This window comes from Eptatretus burgeri, chromosome 8, assembly GCF_056783735.1.
Source record: "Eptatretus burgeri isolate ZD-2024b chromosome 8, Ebu_testis_v1, whole genome shotgun sequence".
Classification (NCBI taxonomy): domain Eukaryota; kingdom Metazoa; phylum Chordata; class Myxini; order Myxiniformes; family Myxinidae; genus Eptatretus; species Eptatretus burgeri.
In genome coordinates this window covers 90,692,702-90,709,812 of record NC_140968.1, presented here as the reverse complement: position 1 = coordinate 90,709,812, position 17,111 = coordinate 90,692,702, and the positions used below count along the sequence as shown (strand labels likewise).

The following is a 17,111-nucleotide window of genomic DNA, read 5'->3' as shown; positions in this document are numbered from 1 at the left end:
TGGGTTATTCAACGTCAACCAACTTATGCTGGTGGACAGGACACCAGCTTAATGTCCTTCCGGGGGACGACCCACACATTGATGAATAACCCTGCCTACGAGACACCAGGAAGACAGTTTGTCGCTGGTCCGAGATTTGAACCCAGGCTAGAAGGCTCAGAGGTGATTGTGTATACCTACATGCCATCCTGCCAGTTCCCTCTCTCCCTTTCTCCCGAAATGCAACGCCACCTGCTGGTATTTCTCAAGAGTAGTAGCTTTAATCAGATTCAACTCCAGAAAGGAATAAATCCTGGCCAGAAACCTTTGAGGCGACCACTCGACCAATTCAGCTATCTTGCCATCCCTGTCCCCATTTAAGCACTATCCTGATCCATCCATGACTCTCCTTGGCTTTCAACATCGCAAGCATCAAGCCAACAAGTCACGTGCTGGATGTTATGCAACTTCATTGAAGGTGGACACTTTCAGAGAGAGTTTAATAATTGTTACACAGTACTTGTTGGGCTGGTGAACGTGCCAAAAGTCTTGTCAGTGTCGGCTCATTCAGCAATACCGGAGAGTGATTGATCCTTTCTCCGTGTTTGCAGTCTGCTGCTGCGCTCAAGCAAGCATACAACACGTGGCCACAACTCTACAAGAAGGGCATCGTCTGCTCCTTTAACCCGTGGGTAATCTACAAGGTAATGCTGCCAGATGCCTCGGCGTGTGTGTCCGTCACGGGCCGTCTTGTGCTATTGTGAATAATGCATGTGCTCTGCAAGCTGTGACTTTGTGGGTAATTGCAGTTTTCAGGAGATATCGTGACGTGGGATAAAAGCGGTATATTTATTTATTTATAAGATATATTTTTAGTGTTACTGCAATTCTAAAACTAATACTTGTCGAACCTGCTTGGTTATGGAGTCGTAAAATATCTAGATAGTCATTGAGGTGTACATATGCCTGGTGTTGGCTTAATGGCAAGAGTGGTGGGCTTGGGATCCTGCTTGTCTGTTGAATTAATAGCAGGTGGGGTTGACTCAGCCTGTCATCCTTCCGAGGTTGGAAAAATAAGTGTGCCAGCATGCTGGTATCCTGTGTCGGAGTGGTGACCCGTCCAGGATTGTGCCCAATAGCCAAGGAGACTGCTTAGGCAGCACCAACACTCTGCAGAGAGTATGGTCCCAATGGATGGATGGATGGATGGAGGTTTAGATGATGTGGTTTTGGTAACTAATGTAAAATATTAGCAGAAGCAATGAAGTTGTAATGTGGTTGTTTTAATTTATGGCTTACAATGAACTCTTGTTGTTGTTATTGTTGTTGTTGTGGTTGTTTTAAAGGATACAGTTATGGCATTTCTTGTGGTAAAAGGATAAACCAAAGTGGAAGCTTTTTTTGTATACGACATCATCACTCCTCACAGACTCTACGTCGTTACCAGCTCACGATTTTTCTTCTCGTCTGCTGGCATTTGTTCGTGGATATTAAATATCCCACGGTAACTTTTAAAAGGAGCAGGTCTTTGTGTGCCAGTGCCCTGGCTAAATTCCTATCTCTTCTCTGTCTAAAAATCAGCAGTAGTTGATGGTTTTTTTTTATTTTATTTTTTTGGTGCCAAAAGACAAACCAACATCTGATGAACAAGCGCTGCAGATGACACTAATACCTAAGGCACAAAGGAAACATTGATGGAATGTATCCATCAGATGGATGTGTGAAAGCCCTCCAGGAGACCCTTCAATCACTGGGCTGCAGTGAAATCGTCATCCGCAGATACTATTGTCCGAGGATGACTTCTCGTCAACATGGGCCAGATTTATCGATTGACTTTTACAATCCTTTTTTTTAACAGGCGATGCTGATTAAACGTTACTCTTATTATGTCAGTGGGTTTGCGGGCAGCATTGCCTTTTGTCAGCAGCATTTTAGCGCTCAAATTGCTTGGGGTCGTGTAAGAGTCGACCACAAACTGTGGACCGGCATCACGTGCGGACCAAACGAGGCAGGACAGGAAAATTACTTCCTCCCTGAAGGTCATTAGCCCTGGGTTTTACTGACAATTCGATATCGGCATGTTAATTCTCGATGTGCTGCCCTCAAACAGATCTGTCCTCTGAGCTTCTGAATTTGTGGTTTTGTAACGTCATCTTTTTGAATGTAGACGATGTCGAATCTGATCTCGCTTGCAGATGCGTTTGGCCGATCCAGCGGTTGTGACTGCCCTCACGCATCGGCGCTGGAGTTTCAGCCACACAGGCGGTGGCGAGCCTTATTTCACAAGCTGGTTCAAGCACTATCCGGCCATGTTGCTGGATGTCTTCCATGACTGGGCCGTACACTACTGTTATTGGTCTTTCTGTGGAGTGTCTGCTTTCCTCTGTCAGAAAAACTTCATCTCCAAGTAAGTTGTTTAAATATATATTTATTCTCTTTTCCTGGTATATATATATATATATATATATATATATATATATATATATATATATATATATATATATATATATATATATATATATATATATATCTTTTGATAAAGATTTTCAATGTAGTGTTTGTATTTAAATATTCCTGCTAATTTGTGAGTCTAAATTTTGAGTCGTCGGTAGAAATAAGCCGCTGAGAGGTAAATTGGGCTGTTGAACCTGACACAAGTTTTTCGAGGAAAAATAAAAGCAGTTCAAAGTGACAGGTTCCATTTGGAATCTCATTCAGCTCGCATCAAGTAAAGGTCAGTTTCGGGTTCATACGTTTCGTTCGGAACTGCCAATGGCACCAAAGGGGTGCTGACCTTGTGATATTTGGCCCTGGATGTGGAGTTGCCCGGTTTACTTCTCAGGCGATTCCTTTCCTTTCATGTGCAGCATATAGCTGTTGGTTGCACATTTTTCTGGGGTGCCGCTGTGCCGCTGATGCAGTGCCCCTTGTGGGTGATAGCAGGAATTTGGAATTTGTTCAGGGGGTCGGTGATAGTTCACCTACTCTTATCGAATGACACGGTGGGATCTTTAACATGCATCAAGTAATGCTGGTAAATGCAACGCCCAGTGTAAAGTCCATCCACATCAAGATGCCAGTTTATAGCTGGGTCTGGATTCGATCCCAGGCGAGACAGCTCCGAGGCGAGTGTGCGTCCCTCGAGGCTATCCTGCCGTGGCTCTCTTTGGGGCTGAAATGGCTTGCAGGCATTTGAATGTCTGCTTGTATTTGAAATGGTTTGAATGAATATTCCTTTTTTAAATTAGCAGTAGAAATAATTTTGGAGCCTCTTATTTGCAAACACCATCACCATTTGCGATCAGCATAAAACTTAACTCGTTTAATCGAACGTAAGTAAAATTTGTAATCTTCCTGTTTTGCTGTTTTTTTTTTAATTTCACTTGCGATGAAATGTCATCACCTGGCAGAATTTTAGGCAATATGTAAATTTGCCAAATTGTCTATCTGCTAGCTATCACAAATGAAAGATCCATTATATTTTGTCGGCACCAAATGTAGTCTCATGAATGAGCGAGGTTACAGATAGTATAAGGCAATAAACACTGACAGTGAGGCAAAGGGTGGACGCAACAAATAGTGGAATAGAGAGAGAGAGAGAGAGAGAGAGAGAGAGAGAGAGAGAGAGAGAGAGAGAGAGAGAGAGAGAGAGAGAGAGAGAGAGAGAGAGAGAGAGAGAGAGAGAGAGAGAGAGAGAGAGAGAGAGAGAGATACAGATATATAGATGCTTTTGAAGTCCTTTTATGCTCCTAAAATAAAATTTTTACACCAACCATTGGTACACAAGTGCAATGAAATACAATTTACTAAAAAAAAAACAAAAAAACAGAAGAGTGCATCAATTTATTCACCACAACATTCATTTTGTGCAACACAAAATTGAACCAATTAAGTATAGGAACCAATCTCACACAATTAATGAACGCATGGAACAGGTCTTCCATACATTTGCAAAATGGGCAACACGTGGATGCAGGAGAGAAATGACTAATTCGCTTCTTGGAAGGAACTATCCAGTGGACTAACCTCCACTGGAGATCACTGGTCATTTAACTTCTATAAGCTCGCTATCCTGGGAGTCCCATACAGGTTCAGAGGGGGTTTCATAGGCATCATCCCTTCCACCGGGTCACTCTGTTTAATGGTGTATCACCTAACAGTAACTTAACACAAGACTTGGACAAATCTTTACTGATAGCCTTTTGAACCTTTTGAAAGAGGTTTAACCCCATGCTAATGGTGGGGTGGGGGGGGGGGGGTAAGTTGTCGGAATTGAAATGCACCAATAACCCAGGAAAAAAAACCCACTCATTGCAATACTTCAAGGTCTTGGGTCCAACAATCCCAGATGGAACCCTATTTGTATGATCTCCGTCAAGACTTTTCCAGTCACTCTTTTGGGTTAAATTCTCGTTAGGTTAGCAATTTCTCGAACAGATTTTGACCCGCGACCTGAAACATGCCAGAGGTGCCATACTTTTGTGATGCCGGCTATTATATAATGCTGACATAAGTCCCGGCTTTTGGGAATATGAGGAAAGAGAGGGTTATAAAATATAGGCTCTTGGGCAAACATCTTAGTGACAGAGGTGTCCTCCTCGCGGCACACTGAAAGGTGTTCAAATGACTGTGATTAAAAAAAAAACAACAGGAAGAGCAGATATGTCAACACGTTGAAGCAGGACCAGAAAACATTGGCGGCCATATCTGAATACAAAAGGTTGGGCAGGGCTCTCCTCCACCTTCTCAATCTTTTTTTGACACGTTCAACTATACCATCCCAGTTTTTATAGCCATATTCTGGATATCCTGGAAAAAAAAAACCCAAGATATTGAAAACCTTCATCCACCAACTTAAATTTTGCAGGAAGGTGTGCCAGGGCCATTCCAGATAGATTGTTCTTCACAAAGGGAACCCATAAGAGTTTGCTTTTTTTTCCCAGTTGCACTTCAAAGAAGAAGCCAAGTTACAAAACAAACCTAAACACTTAACAAGAGCAGCATTGTCATTATTATCTTTAACAACAACTGAGATATCATCAGCATAAGCAGATAAGATAACTGAGGGGTACTCAGGAGATATAACCACTCCAGAAACATTCTTCCTCAGTAACACCAGAAGTGATTTCATAAGAAGGGTGAATAATAAGCCGAAGACCGGGCACCGTTGCCTTACCCCCTATGAACCTGTATGGGAGAAACAAACTCATTGTTTTCCTTAACTTGACTGAATATATTGTTATATAATAAAACAATACAAGTCCTGAAATTAACCCCAAATCCACAAGCTTCCAACACATGATACAAAAAACTGTGTTTCTGAACGCAGTGACCACCTATCAAATCTCTCGTGAAAATGTTATCATTATATGGACCTCCCCAGGACTCTGATCCTCTCATAACTCTGATACAATAACTCTGATCGGCGTGAACTAGATCACTAATTAACCTCCGCCATCTTCGAAGATGGATGGAGGTTACTGTTTTCACCCCTTTCTGTTTGTTTGTTTGTTTGTGAACAGTATTACGGAAAAACTCCTCGATGGATTTCGGACTTGGTCCCCCCCCAAAAAAAAATTGTTAGAGAATTTTTTTTTTGCATTTCTGCATGTTTTAAGTGATTTCCAACCCCCCCCAAAAAAATTGTTACCCCCCCCCCAAAAAAGTTATTTTTTTTGCATTTTACATGTTTTAAGTGATTTCCAACCCCCCAAAAATTTTAGAGAAAAAAATTTTTTTTTTTGCATTTCTACATGTTTTAAGTGATTTCCAACCCCCCCCCCAAAAAAATTGTTAGAGGGGAAATTTTTTTTTTTGCATTTCTACACGTTAAGTGATTTCCAACCCCCCAAAAAAAAATTGTTACCCCCCCCAAAAAAAGATTTTTTTTTTACATTTTTACACGTTTTAAGTGATTTCCAACCCCCCCAAAGAATTTACCCCCCCCCCCAAAAAGAATTTTTTTTTTGCATTTCTACATGTTTTAAGTGATTTCCAACCCCGAAAAAAATTGGAGAAAAAAAATTGTTAGAGAAAATTTTTTTCTTTTTTGCATTTCTACATGTTTTAAGTGATTTCCAACCCCCTCCCCCAAAAATAATTGTTAGAGAAAAAAAAATTTTTTGCAACTTTTTTTTTTCAACAAAATTTAGATTTCTTTTTTTTTGCATTTCTACATGTTTTAAGTGATTTCCAACCCCCCCCCCCCCCAAAAAAAAAATGGAGGAAAGAACTATAACTCAGCACTGTTGACATCATATTTAATGAATAAGATATGAGGTTCACTTGAGTGACCCAGCAGTATTGGCGGCGGAGGTTTTGCACTCTCCCGAGTGCTCCCCCTCTAGTTACTTTTTAAATTTGATTTTCCAAGACTTTTGAAGTTTTTTTTATAGTTAGGGTTAGTTCACAGCAAAGAGACAGGCCTCCAAAGGGTAAGTCACCACCCTTTGGAGGAAGGGACATCACCACTCTTCTCAAGCTCCAAGGCAATTCTCCATGCATCAGAGATTATTCTAGAACATGCATCAGTTGTGGGCCTAACAGGTCCTACAATTCCACATAAAATTCAGCCGGCAGGCCGTCAATTCCAGGGGCTCTTCCTCAGTCCATTCCAGTAGGGCTTGGGTTAATTCCGTGAGTCCAAGTCTAGGTACTGGGGCTCAGTAAGAGAGGAGGATGTGAGAAATTAGATGTCTCCTCGTTTTATCACAAGCAATTTGTTTTGTAAAGAGTTTGTAGAAAAAAAAAATCTTGAACCACAACCTCATGTCTCTGGGATTTACCACAACAGCTCCGCTGGGGTCAAACACAGAAAAACTATTATTTGGTGATTTACTGACAGTCCAAACAAAGACATTGTAGGGATATCTAATACCTTTAAGTTCTTAACCCTTAGTCTGAGTAACAACCCTGCTGCTTTCTCTTGGAATAACTCTCTCAACTGAATCTTCTTTTCTCATAATAACTGATAGTTTCTTGCAATATTAATTTTAGCCAGTTTACCTTCTCGCTGTACAAACTGTCTGCTTCAAAACGAGCTATTGTTACATTCTTAACGTTTGCTTTAAACTGCTGACAAAACACCTGAATCTGTTTTTTTTTAATTTTGTCCCACCATAAAATTCATTGAAGAAAAAGAGGGCTTTCTGAGGATTTGGTTAGCTGAGAAAACTTGGAAGGCCATCTTCTAGAAGACTGGTATTAAATTTCCAATATGAAATCCTACGTATTGACTGAGGTGAAAAATCCCCCGTGGTTACTAAGTAATGGACTGAGAATATGGATGGAAAATAACCTGGAGAAACCATAGCATTCCTAAAACCTGAGTTTATATACCATCGGCCAAGTCTCGCAAAAGAAACTCTCCCTCTGGTAAGACGGCTAAACATAAACCGAGATTAATTGGGGGGTAAAGTGCCCTCCGTACGTCGAACAAAACAACCCGGAAAGTGAAAAGTGATAAATCAAAACAAGATTCAGGATGAAGGTCTGCTGTATTCCCGTCCATTCCAGGTTCAAAGGTCACCCCTAATATAATGCAAACAGTGATTTATCACAGAAGCAAAGAAAGCTCTTCGTTCTGCACTTTCACTAAGCGCGTACACATCGAATAATGTGAAATGGAAATTGTTACTCACCAATTCAAGAGAGAAGAACCGGCCTTTAACAATCCTCCGGGAAGAGGAATGACTCAGGTGCTAGTCCTGTTCTAAGTACAAAAAGCAGCGCCAGCCAAAAGCGAACTGCCAACCAGAAAAATCACTGTCCCTCAAAAAGGCGACACCACTCGTACTTTACGTTCGAGTGATGTGCGTTTCTTGCAATAAAAGGACGTCGATATTGTTCCGCCGAAACAAACTTTTCACTTGAACTTTGCAGTTGTGGCTCGCACCTCCACCATTGATATTTCAGGTACCGAAGGTGATTTTCTTCATTCCTTATCAAAAAGGCTTAATTGGGTGCTGTGAAATCTGAAGACCTGCTTTCGTAATTAATTTCCTGAGACGGTGAAACTCTGAACCTTGTTAATGGAAAATCATTGGCCTTTCTAATTATTTATTTTGCTGTTTGAATCAATGAGACAAGATCAGGAAATTTATCTTTGATAACTACTTTTCACTGTCTATCAGATTCATTAAAAAAAAATAAAAAAATACAAGTTGAAGAGCTATCGTTGGCCGATTCAACAGAGACTGAGACAACTCAGGCACCCCGACATCCTCATCCGACAAGGTACCACCAGGGTCGGTGACATCAGCTTCTTTCGTCTATTGGAATTTTCAGTATCTCGAGGGATTTGCTGGAAAGCTCTAGTGTGCAATCAACATTGCACTAATGTTCGTTTTGCTCAACAGGAGTTGAAACCTCGGTTTTACACTCTTGTGGAGCACTGTCGACCAATTTAATTGGACACCCGGGAATACAATTTTTGAATTTGCATCGGCAGAGGGGCACTATGCAGTCGAGGGATGAGTCATCCACTGTCTACTCATTCACAGTAGCTAGTGATGGTAACGGTTCATTTGAGGGTTTAGCAGCACCTTCAAGTATCGTCACAGACTCCACCCATACAACAATTTGTAACCACAGAATAAAACTGCAAACTTTGAGATGAACAGTATTTTCAAAAAATTATAGAACCTAATTCAGTCTTTTTTTTTTTTTCAATACAGATCAAAACATGAGGAACACATTGAGGTGCAACCACACTGTCCTCCAATACAACCTTCTTTGCAGTACTGATAGCAAAACTAGCAACTGACACTCTTCATTTTTTTAGAAATAACAATAGGATCCTCATTCCTTCAATGGCAGGGGATTCCTTCACTACATGAGGGTACAGCAATAAAAGTTGTAAAATTAGGGGTTACTTCATTTTCTGTAAAAGGAAGTGAAGTGCTACCATTTTCAAGACTGGGAACAAGGGTATTATCATTCATCCCACTGCATGAACAGTTAAACCATCAGGATTAGCTTCAGTCAATTTAATAGGATCTGAAGTATGAGTATTGGTTCACGAGTCAGTAAGTGACCACTATATTCGTTATTGGTGTCTCTGTCTGTCTGTCTGTCTGTCTGTCCCGAGCATAGCTCCGTGGGTTTTGATCCGATCCTGAAAAAATTTGGGTGGGAGGTTTATATCATGATCTAGTTGTGTTTTCCTGAGAATGGGCGTGGTGCACCTATTATGGGCGGAGCCACGCCCAAAAAACGTGTTTAGGGGGTAGCCGATTTCAATTTACATCTTCTCCGAGGAGGTTTGTCGAATCTGGCAGGGGTTCCGGTATTTGGTTAGCACAATAGCACCTGCATAGCCCCACGGAGCTCGATTTTTCATTTTCGTCCCAAGGTCAAGGTCACAAGGTCACGAACTTAGAAAATTGTGAATTTTGACATAAAAAACCATCTTCTCCGAGGGGGTTTGTCGAATCTGACAGGGGTTTCGGTATTTAGTTAGCCCAATGGCACCTGCATAGCCCCACGGAGCTCGATTTTTCATTTTCATCCCAAAGTCAAGGTCACAAGGTCACGAACTTAAATTGCGAATTTTGACATAAAATACATCTTCTCCGAGGGAGTTTGTCGGATCTGGCAGGGGTTTCGGTATTTGGTTAGCCCAATGGCACCTGCATAGCCCCACGGAGCTCGATTTTTCATTTTCGTCCCAAGGTCAAGGCCACAAGGTCACGAACTTAGAAAATTGTGAATTTTGACATAAAAATCCATCTTCTCCGAGGGGGTTTGTCGAATCTGGCAGGGGTTTCAGTATTTGGTTAGCCCAATAGCACCTGCATAGCCCCACGGAGCTCGATTTTTCTTTTTCGTGTCAAGATCACAAGGTCACGAACTTAGAAAATTGCGAATTTTGACATAAAAATCCATCTTCTCCGAGGGAGTTTGTCGGATCTGGCAGGGGTTTCGGTATTTGGTTAGCCCAATGGCACCTGCATAGCCCCATGGAGCTCGATTTTTCATTTTCATCCCAAGGTCAAGGTCACAAACTTAGAAAATTGCGAATTTTGACATAAAAATCAGACGACCACCCAAACTTTGAGAGCTTGGATGACAATATTTTTTATGCATAATCTTGAGGTCATTCCCCACCTAAAATCTTGAAACCATTTTGCTCTATCTCGAACACCTTGCCCGTGGCGTTCCCTTCAAGTTTGTTTTTACACTGATTTCATCAAAGTATGTTTCATCAGAGGAGTGCGAAATGCCATATAGCCTATCCATCCATCGGGACCATACTCCATGCAGAGCGTTGGTGCTGCCTAAGCAGTCTCCTTGGCTATTGGACACAATCCTGGACGGGTCGCCACTCCGACACAGTATACTAGCATACTGGCACTCATTTTGCCGACCTCGGAAGGATGACAGGCAGAGTCAACCCCACCTGGTATTAATTCAACACCTGAGTGGGGTTTTTGAACTCAGGATCAGAGGATTCCAAGCCACCACCCTAACATATAGCCTATATGACGTTATATTGTTCCTGGAATATTCCAGAGGAAGTTTTGCACCAAAGGTCATAATCCTTGACCTTTGACCTTTAAAGTTCACAAAGGTCAAATTTTCAAAGTTGTGGGAATCAAACCGGGTTTTCGACCTTCTTCGACGAACTAACTCCAATAAGCTATAGCACGTATCCTGTTTCCTTATTTTAATATCCACAACATTGTTTTTTGACCTTTAAAGGTTATGCAAAGGTCAAATTTTTAAAGTTGTTGAACGAAACCGGGTTTTCAACATTTTGCAGCTAATAACCTGTCACTCGTACCACATCATGTTGATCATTTTTACAACTTGGTCAAACATCATCACATCGTCTCATCCTTGACTTCTGAAACAATCTGCATCGTCAAATACCGCTCGTGAACCATCGTCATCTTCAGACTTGTCCTTTTTACATTCCTTATCTACGTGACCATTTTCGCCACACTTTAAACCACAAAACTTTTGGGACAGAAATCGTTGAAATGACCAAAGGCTTCACAGAGAAAGCATGTTAACGAGGCTGATGATGCATACATTTGATACTCGTGATCGTTGGAATTTACCTCAAACAAAATGTTCAACGCCGTGTCGTCGCCACGATCGGGAAGTATCACGTATACCTGTTGACTGAAACTCATTCCATGTTTTATCCTGTCGTGACTGCTCCTTAGGGGATCATTGACATTCTTGAAATGACTGTTCCACAACGAGACAGGAGTGTCACCGGTTTATTGTTAGATATGAATGGTGGGATATTGGATACGACGATTTTCATCACAGAAGTATCCATCGGTGACGATAACATAAAGATGCCACTTTCTGTGGTTAACTGCTTTATTCAGGTATCTCCTCTCCTTCAATGAGGAATCAACTTTAAGATTAAGTTTGTCTGGATGTTTAACAACACGGCCTGAGCGAATAGTATGGGCAACCAGCTCGTGGGATTGTTCACCAAATGCAACAGCGGGGGACAAAGGAGATACATTATGGTGAGCATCATCGGTGGTAAGAGAAGGGAAGGAAACGTCATGCTCATCATAGTCCGAGCTTCCAATATCTTGCTCACACACAAGCTCTGAATGCTGGCAGCTGCGATGACGAGGCATGAGGCTTGGGATACGATTTACCCTGAACTGTAATAGCTGACACTCCAGACTGGTAGTTATCTTCATCCCGTACAATGCGAACTTGTTTGATCCAGTAACCTTTCTTGCACCTTGGGTTCATAAATGCCAGTGATGACCATTTATTAGAATGCCCTCAGAATTGGCGTACTCACAGTCCATGAGAATAATCCTCAGGTCCTTGACAAAGTTATCAAAAGTCTCCTGACTGCCTTGTTTCCGCTGCCTAAGCCGGTGCCGGGCAATTCGCTATTTCTTTCCCGGACACATATACATTTCATAATGACTGAGCACCCTATCGGGATCATCTTTCTCACTTTCCTCCCATGTGAATGAGCACCAATCCAGGTGTCCAGCCATCCAGCCTTTTGCTTTGGGGGTTAGCTCAGACAGTAAGCCTGCGAACACGAACTGAACATGGTTTCGAAACCGAGAGAATTCCTCAAATATATCTGCTGGATATTTGAAGTTCAGAAATGCCATACCGTATTTATTGTCGGCATCTGGTCACTCACAGAACAGGGAACCAAACTCACAAATATGGACCAGGAACCCCGCACTGAGATGAACAAAGTTTTCATCAGACATGAAAACTATGACTTTTTGATTCATTTGCGAGGCAGCTCAGACATGTTCACACCCAATTGTACTCTCCTCTGCTCGTACGATATTCTCAGTGAGGACTCCTCCTGGCGGAACACACATGAATGCATGTTTCTGGGTTAAATTATATAATGAGGACGTGTATTTGCCATGACGGAGATTTAACAATTATTTTCCAAAACCAGACAAAAAGGTCAAAACTAAATGAATCAAAATTAATCAATAGTAAAATGCATTATAAGCAACAAAATGCTTACAAAGCCTCATCAAGGCGGTGAAAGACCGCGCCTAATGGGCCTGCTCCTGCTCTCTTTCTCTCTGGTACTCAAGAGAAGACCAAAGCAGAAAAAACATGAAAGGGGGAGTGGGGGTGGGGGGCTAGGGGTAAGGAGCAGAGACGAAACCATTGACGACTCACCAACACCACAAAACAACTGCATACAGCCACCATGACACCACCACACACAGAGAGAGAGAGAGAGAGAGAGAGAGAGAGAGAGAGAGAGAGAGAGAGAGAGAGAGAGAGAGAGAGAGAGAGAGAGAGAGAGAGAGAGAGAGATGGAGAAAGAAGGAGGGAAGGAAACCTTGCAATCAGAGGGTAGGCCATTGTGTACAGGAACCATGACCAAATTCTAAATTCCCACCATTATGTACAAAAGGAACTGTTTCAATGGAGTCCCCCCCCCCTCCCTGCAGATGAATGATGCAACTATGTATGGGCTATGCTTTAATGCATGATTGAATAAACTTGCTAAACAGATGCTGCTTCGTAATCCTCGGTTTCTTACCTTTTCCAGGGATGACGTCGATTTTTGGGCGAAAAGAGGAGTCGAAGTCATCATTTGGACTGTGAACCAGGCCATTGAGAAAGCTTATTTCAGAAACGTTCTGGACTGTTCTTGCATCACAGACAGCCTTGTTGAGGACTGCGAACCACATTACTAACACTGTTTGCTCAGATATAATTAATTGAGGCTGCAATAAGTAACGTGAAGCCAAAATATTTTATTGAAATAAACAACAAGTACATCTCCATTGTTTTGGATATCTTTTATTTGTTTTACCAGGTTAATTGTTGGTAATGAAGAATCGGTACAAATAAAGCAATGCTTCGACCGGGTGGGTGGTCCACGGTATTTCATGTCCTTTACCGCATGGCAGGAAGTTTTGATTTGTGTCATTTCCTGATCTCGTGCTGTTTCCCAGCTCTTGTGCACGTCCCTTGCACCATCTTTAGCTGTTCCAACAAAAAATTCTTGTCCATTCTTTCCTGTATCAAGAAAGGAATTCAGTTTATCACCAGTCTCTTTACTAACTGGAGAGTTCATAGAACATATGATCCCACACAGTCTTTGAGGGTAAAAAGGACCTCGGTGGTGTCTGCGAGCACCAAATTCGATTTGTCGAGATGATGTAAAATACCGTAATATTTTGGTCCAAGTCCTGCTAAACTTAAGGTTTTTGAAAGTGACAAGTATACGATTGGTGTTCTGTAGTGTTCAAGTGCACAATTCAATTGAAACTAGAACGGCACTCGGAGAACGCATAGTCTCGCTAATTTTACAGGCTTCGACTTTGGAGAGAAAAGGACAAATCGCAGGTGAGGAGAAACCTTCAACTTTGGAAAGATAACAAGGAAAGTGTCATTGGACGAAAGAAAAGAAAAGAAAAAAAAAAGAAAGAAAGAGGAGCTTACCAGTGTCATGCGAACTCACCTCCTCAATACGGTTTTGCAGCAGGGCCATGATCTGTCTGTATCCGTGCACAATCTGCCAATTTGCGTAAATCCCGACTCTGTGGGTTATTGTGACATTAAAGGTGGGGTTGCAAGAAATGCCAGAGTCAAGTATGAATGCATAATTTAAGTCACCATTTGAAACATTTACTCTGGGGGAAATGTTTACTTGACAAACGAGTTGATAATAATATCACTCTGCTGTGTGCATGGAATTTTAGGTATTCCAGATCCAGATGGACAATTGTGAACTGAAGTCAAGTCTCTAATCTATGGAGTTAAGCCATAAGCAAGAAACACAATTCGAGTTTGAGTCTTTGATTTTAGTCTTTATCGCTCTGCATAAACAGTGTGTTTGGTTGTTATCTTCATATGCAGGTTTCAGAAAGTGGAACGGAGTCCTCCCATGTCTCGAAATATCCACCTCCATTTTGTTAAGGGATCGTGATTCATGGACCAAGCTGAAAAGTTTTCTTGTTCTCAAAGTTTTGTTCCGAGGGCTTTTTTCAGGATCATAACTGAGCCCCGGACAGCTTCCAGTTGCAGTTTGTTTGTAATATTCCCAGGGATGGTTTGTAAGATCTCTGTAATGTTCTTCCTATCATTCCCGTTGCTCCATTTATCATTGGTACAATTTTGGCATTCTTCAGCTTCCAAGATATTTTGACTTCATTTCTGAGATTGTGGTATTTGGTCATTTTCTTGATTTCTGCATTGTTTAAGCCAAAATCACTGGGTATTGAAACCTCAATAAGCAATGCTGTCTTATATTTTTTGTAACTAAATGCGATCGCAATGCTTTGTTTTCTATGTTCACGCTCGATGGGGTCATCAGGTTGTATGTGAGCGTTACTTCTTTCTTTTCAATTATCACTTTTGGTTCATGTTTCCATGAGTTTTTTGAAACTGAGTTATTGAAATTTATGCAGATGTGTTGTTGTGTCTTTGTGTATACAGCGGCTCTGACATGAATTTTTTTCATTCTGGTAGGTGTGTTGTGCTTTCTGTTTCTACCTTGCAGAATCTACACTTGTCCGATTGACTCAAGTGTGTGTGTGTGTGTGTGTGTGTGTGTGTGTGTGTGTGTGTGTGTGTGTGTGTGTGTGTGTGTGTGTGTGTGTGTGTGTGTGTGTGTCTTTTATATATGCACTGCTGAACCGCTTAACAGAACGAGTAGAAATTTGATGGTTGCTCTTTGGGTGTGACCAGGAAAGTTTTAGGTGTTAAAAGTCATGTAGTGGGGGGGAGGGGGGGAGGGGTGCAAATTCTTCATATAAATGTGTACCGTATCGTGCCACCCGGTGGTGGTAGGAGAGACGATTTCAAGTCAGCTGTGGAGATTATTAACCAAAGCCATCGAAGATGGACGGAGGTTACTGTTTTCACTCCTGTCTGTTTATTTGTTTGTTTGTGAACAGTATTACGGAAAAACTCCTCAACGGATTTCGACGAAACTTGGTGGGGGGATTAGGTATGGTCCAAGAATCCATTAGATTTTGGACTTGGTCCCAAGTCCAATATGGCCGTTATGGCGGCCGTTTTGAAAAAAATATTTGAATTTTTGTTTTTGCATTTCTACATGTTTTAAGTGATTTCCAACCAAAAAAAAAAAAAATTTGTTAGAGAAATAAAAAGAAAATTTTGCAACTTTTTTTCAAAAAAATTTCGATTTTATTTGAAAAATATTTGAATTTTTTTTTGCATTTCTACATGTTTTAAGTGATTTCCAACCCCCCCCAAAAAAAAATTTGTTACAGAAAAAAACAACAAATTTTGCAACTTTTTTTTCAAAAAAATTTCGATTTTTTTTTTTTTTTGGCATTTCTACATGTGCGTCGATCTCGTTTAGTTTATTCAATTGTGGTTCAGTAGAGTCTGATCCGTTTTGACCTACAATGAATAGGATATCAGGTTCACTTCAGTGACCCAGCAGTATTGGCGGCGGAGGTTTTGCACTCTACCGAGTGCTCCCCCTCTAGTTTGCATTGTGTATGTCCTATAGTGCAAGTGCTTTGGTTATCCTCACCAGAAGGAGGGGGTATTACGCTCCCCTTGGAAGCAGGTAATGGTTCAAATTAAATTCAATGGTTTACTGCAGTGCTCTTTCTCTATAAATGTCATATTTTTTTCTCGTATTGAATCCGTGAGCATTTTGTATGCATTTTGTATGCCAACTCACCTAAATTTCAAAAACCTCCCCAGGTCACCTCCTCAGATTTTGCTGGAAAAATTCTTAAATGTAGCTCTATATGGTTCTACCCACCAGGCAAAAGATTAGCTTTCAATTTCTCATAGTTTAAAAAATATCTATCTCTAGAGACCTTTGAAATTTGGCCCTAAAAATGCCAAATGTGAAAAACGCATTTTTTTTCAACTTCAGGGGCTTATAATTTTATAATGGACTCCTCTAGAAAGTTAATATTGCAAATATTCACTAATTGGCATCAAAATTTTTCAACTATGGCATCAGATAGCCTCTGGGATGCATATTTCTCACTCTATAGGAAGCTAAAAATTGCTTTTGGGCCAAAACGAGCTAAAATAAGGTGAAACTTTTGTAGCCCTCCTGAAAAGATGGAACAACTTTGAATTTTTTCCTCATAACACAGTGATTATAGGGTCATTATCTATCCATAGATACATTTTTGTTGGGATAATACAGTTAGGTGAAGAATTATGAAAGTTTTACCATAAGCCCTTGACTCCGAGGGCTCTAAAATGGACCAATTTTGTCCCCTGGTTTGACCATCTGGCTCGGGGTTTAGGATCTTCATTTTTTTTCTAAAGATTGCCTCATATAAGATGTGTCTACTGACCGAATCATTTTATCTAACGCCAATGGCTTCATGTTAAAATAATTTTTTATTTAGATGCACGTTTTTTTAAATAATTATTCACTTTTTTCATATTCATGAGCTTATAAATCTGAAACTGAACACTAGCAATGTGATACTGCAGATATTTATAAACTGGCATATGAAATTTAAGGATCTGTTATCAGAATGCCTGACAAATGCATATGTTTCTATCTGTAGGAAGTTGAAAATGCCACTTTGACCAAAAATGGTGAATATTCTCATGGCCTCCAGAAAAAAAGAAAGATCAATGCTGGGTGCCATTACTCGACATTCTTTGTGTGGTTGAGGTCCCTGACATAAAATCTGGTGGAC

The 17,111-nt window shown here is 40.9% G+C and overlaps 2 protein-coding genes across 10 annotated transcripts in view; one reads left to right on the top strand and one right to left on the bottom strand.

Annotated features, from left to right (window-relative positions):
* GDE1 (glycerophosphodiester phosphodiesterase 1) overlaps positions 1-13,241 on the top strand; it is a 36,481-nt gene extending 23,240 nt beyond the window's left edge. Inside the window, exons 4-6 of the mRNA XM_085892964.1 lie at positions 591-683; positions 2,175-2,386; positions 13,004-13,241. Coding sequence (XP_085749090.1) covers positions 591-683; positions 2,175-2,386; positions 13,004-13,151 — 453 coding nt within the window. The 3' untranslated portion in view covers positions 13,152-13,241. The remainder of the gene's footprint in view (positions 1-590; positions 684-2,174; positions 2,387-13,003) is intronic.
* LOC147022258 (transmembrane channel-like protein 6) overlaps positions 10,668-17,111 on the bottom strand; it is a 76,273-nt gene continuing 69,829 nt past the window's right edge. For 8 of the 9 annotated variants that reach the window (XM_085892955.1, XM_085892950.1, XM_085892958.1 and 5 more), the window contains 2 exons: positions 13,922-14,000; positions 13,242-13,476 (listed from right to left, as the gene is read on the bottom strand). In XM_085892955.1, the coding sequence (XP_085749081.1) occupies positions 13,384-13,476; positions 13,922-14,000 (172 nt within the window). In that variant the 3' untranslated portion in view covers positions 13,242-13,383. Of the gene's footprint in view, positions 12,293-13,241; positions 13,477-13,921; positions 14,001-17,111 lie in introns of those variants that run through there. The other variant, XM_085892956.1, reaches the window with a different exon arrangement.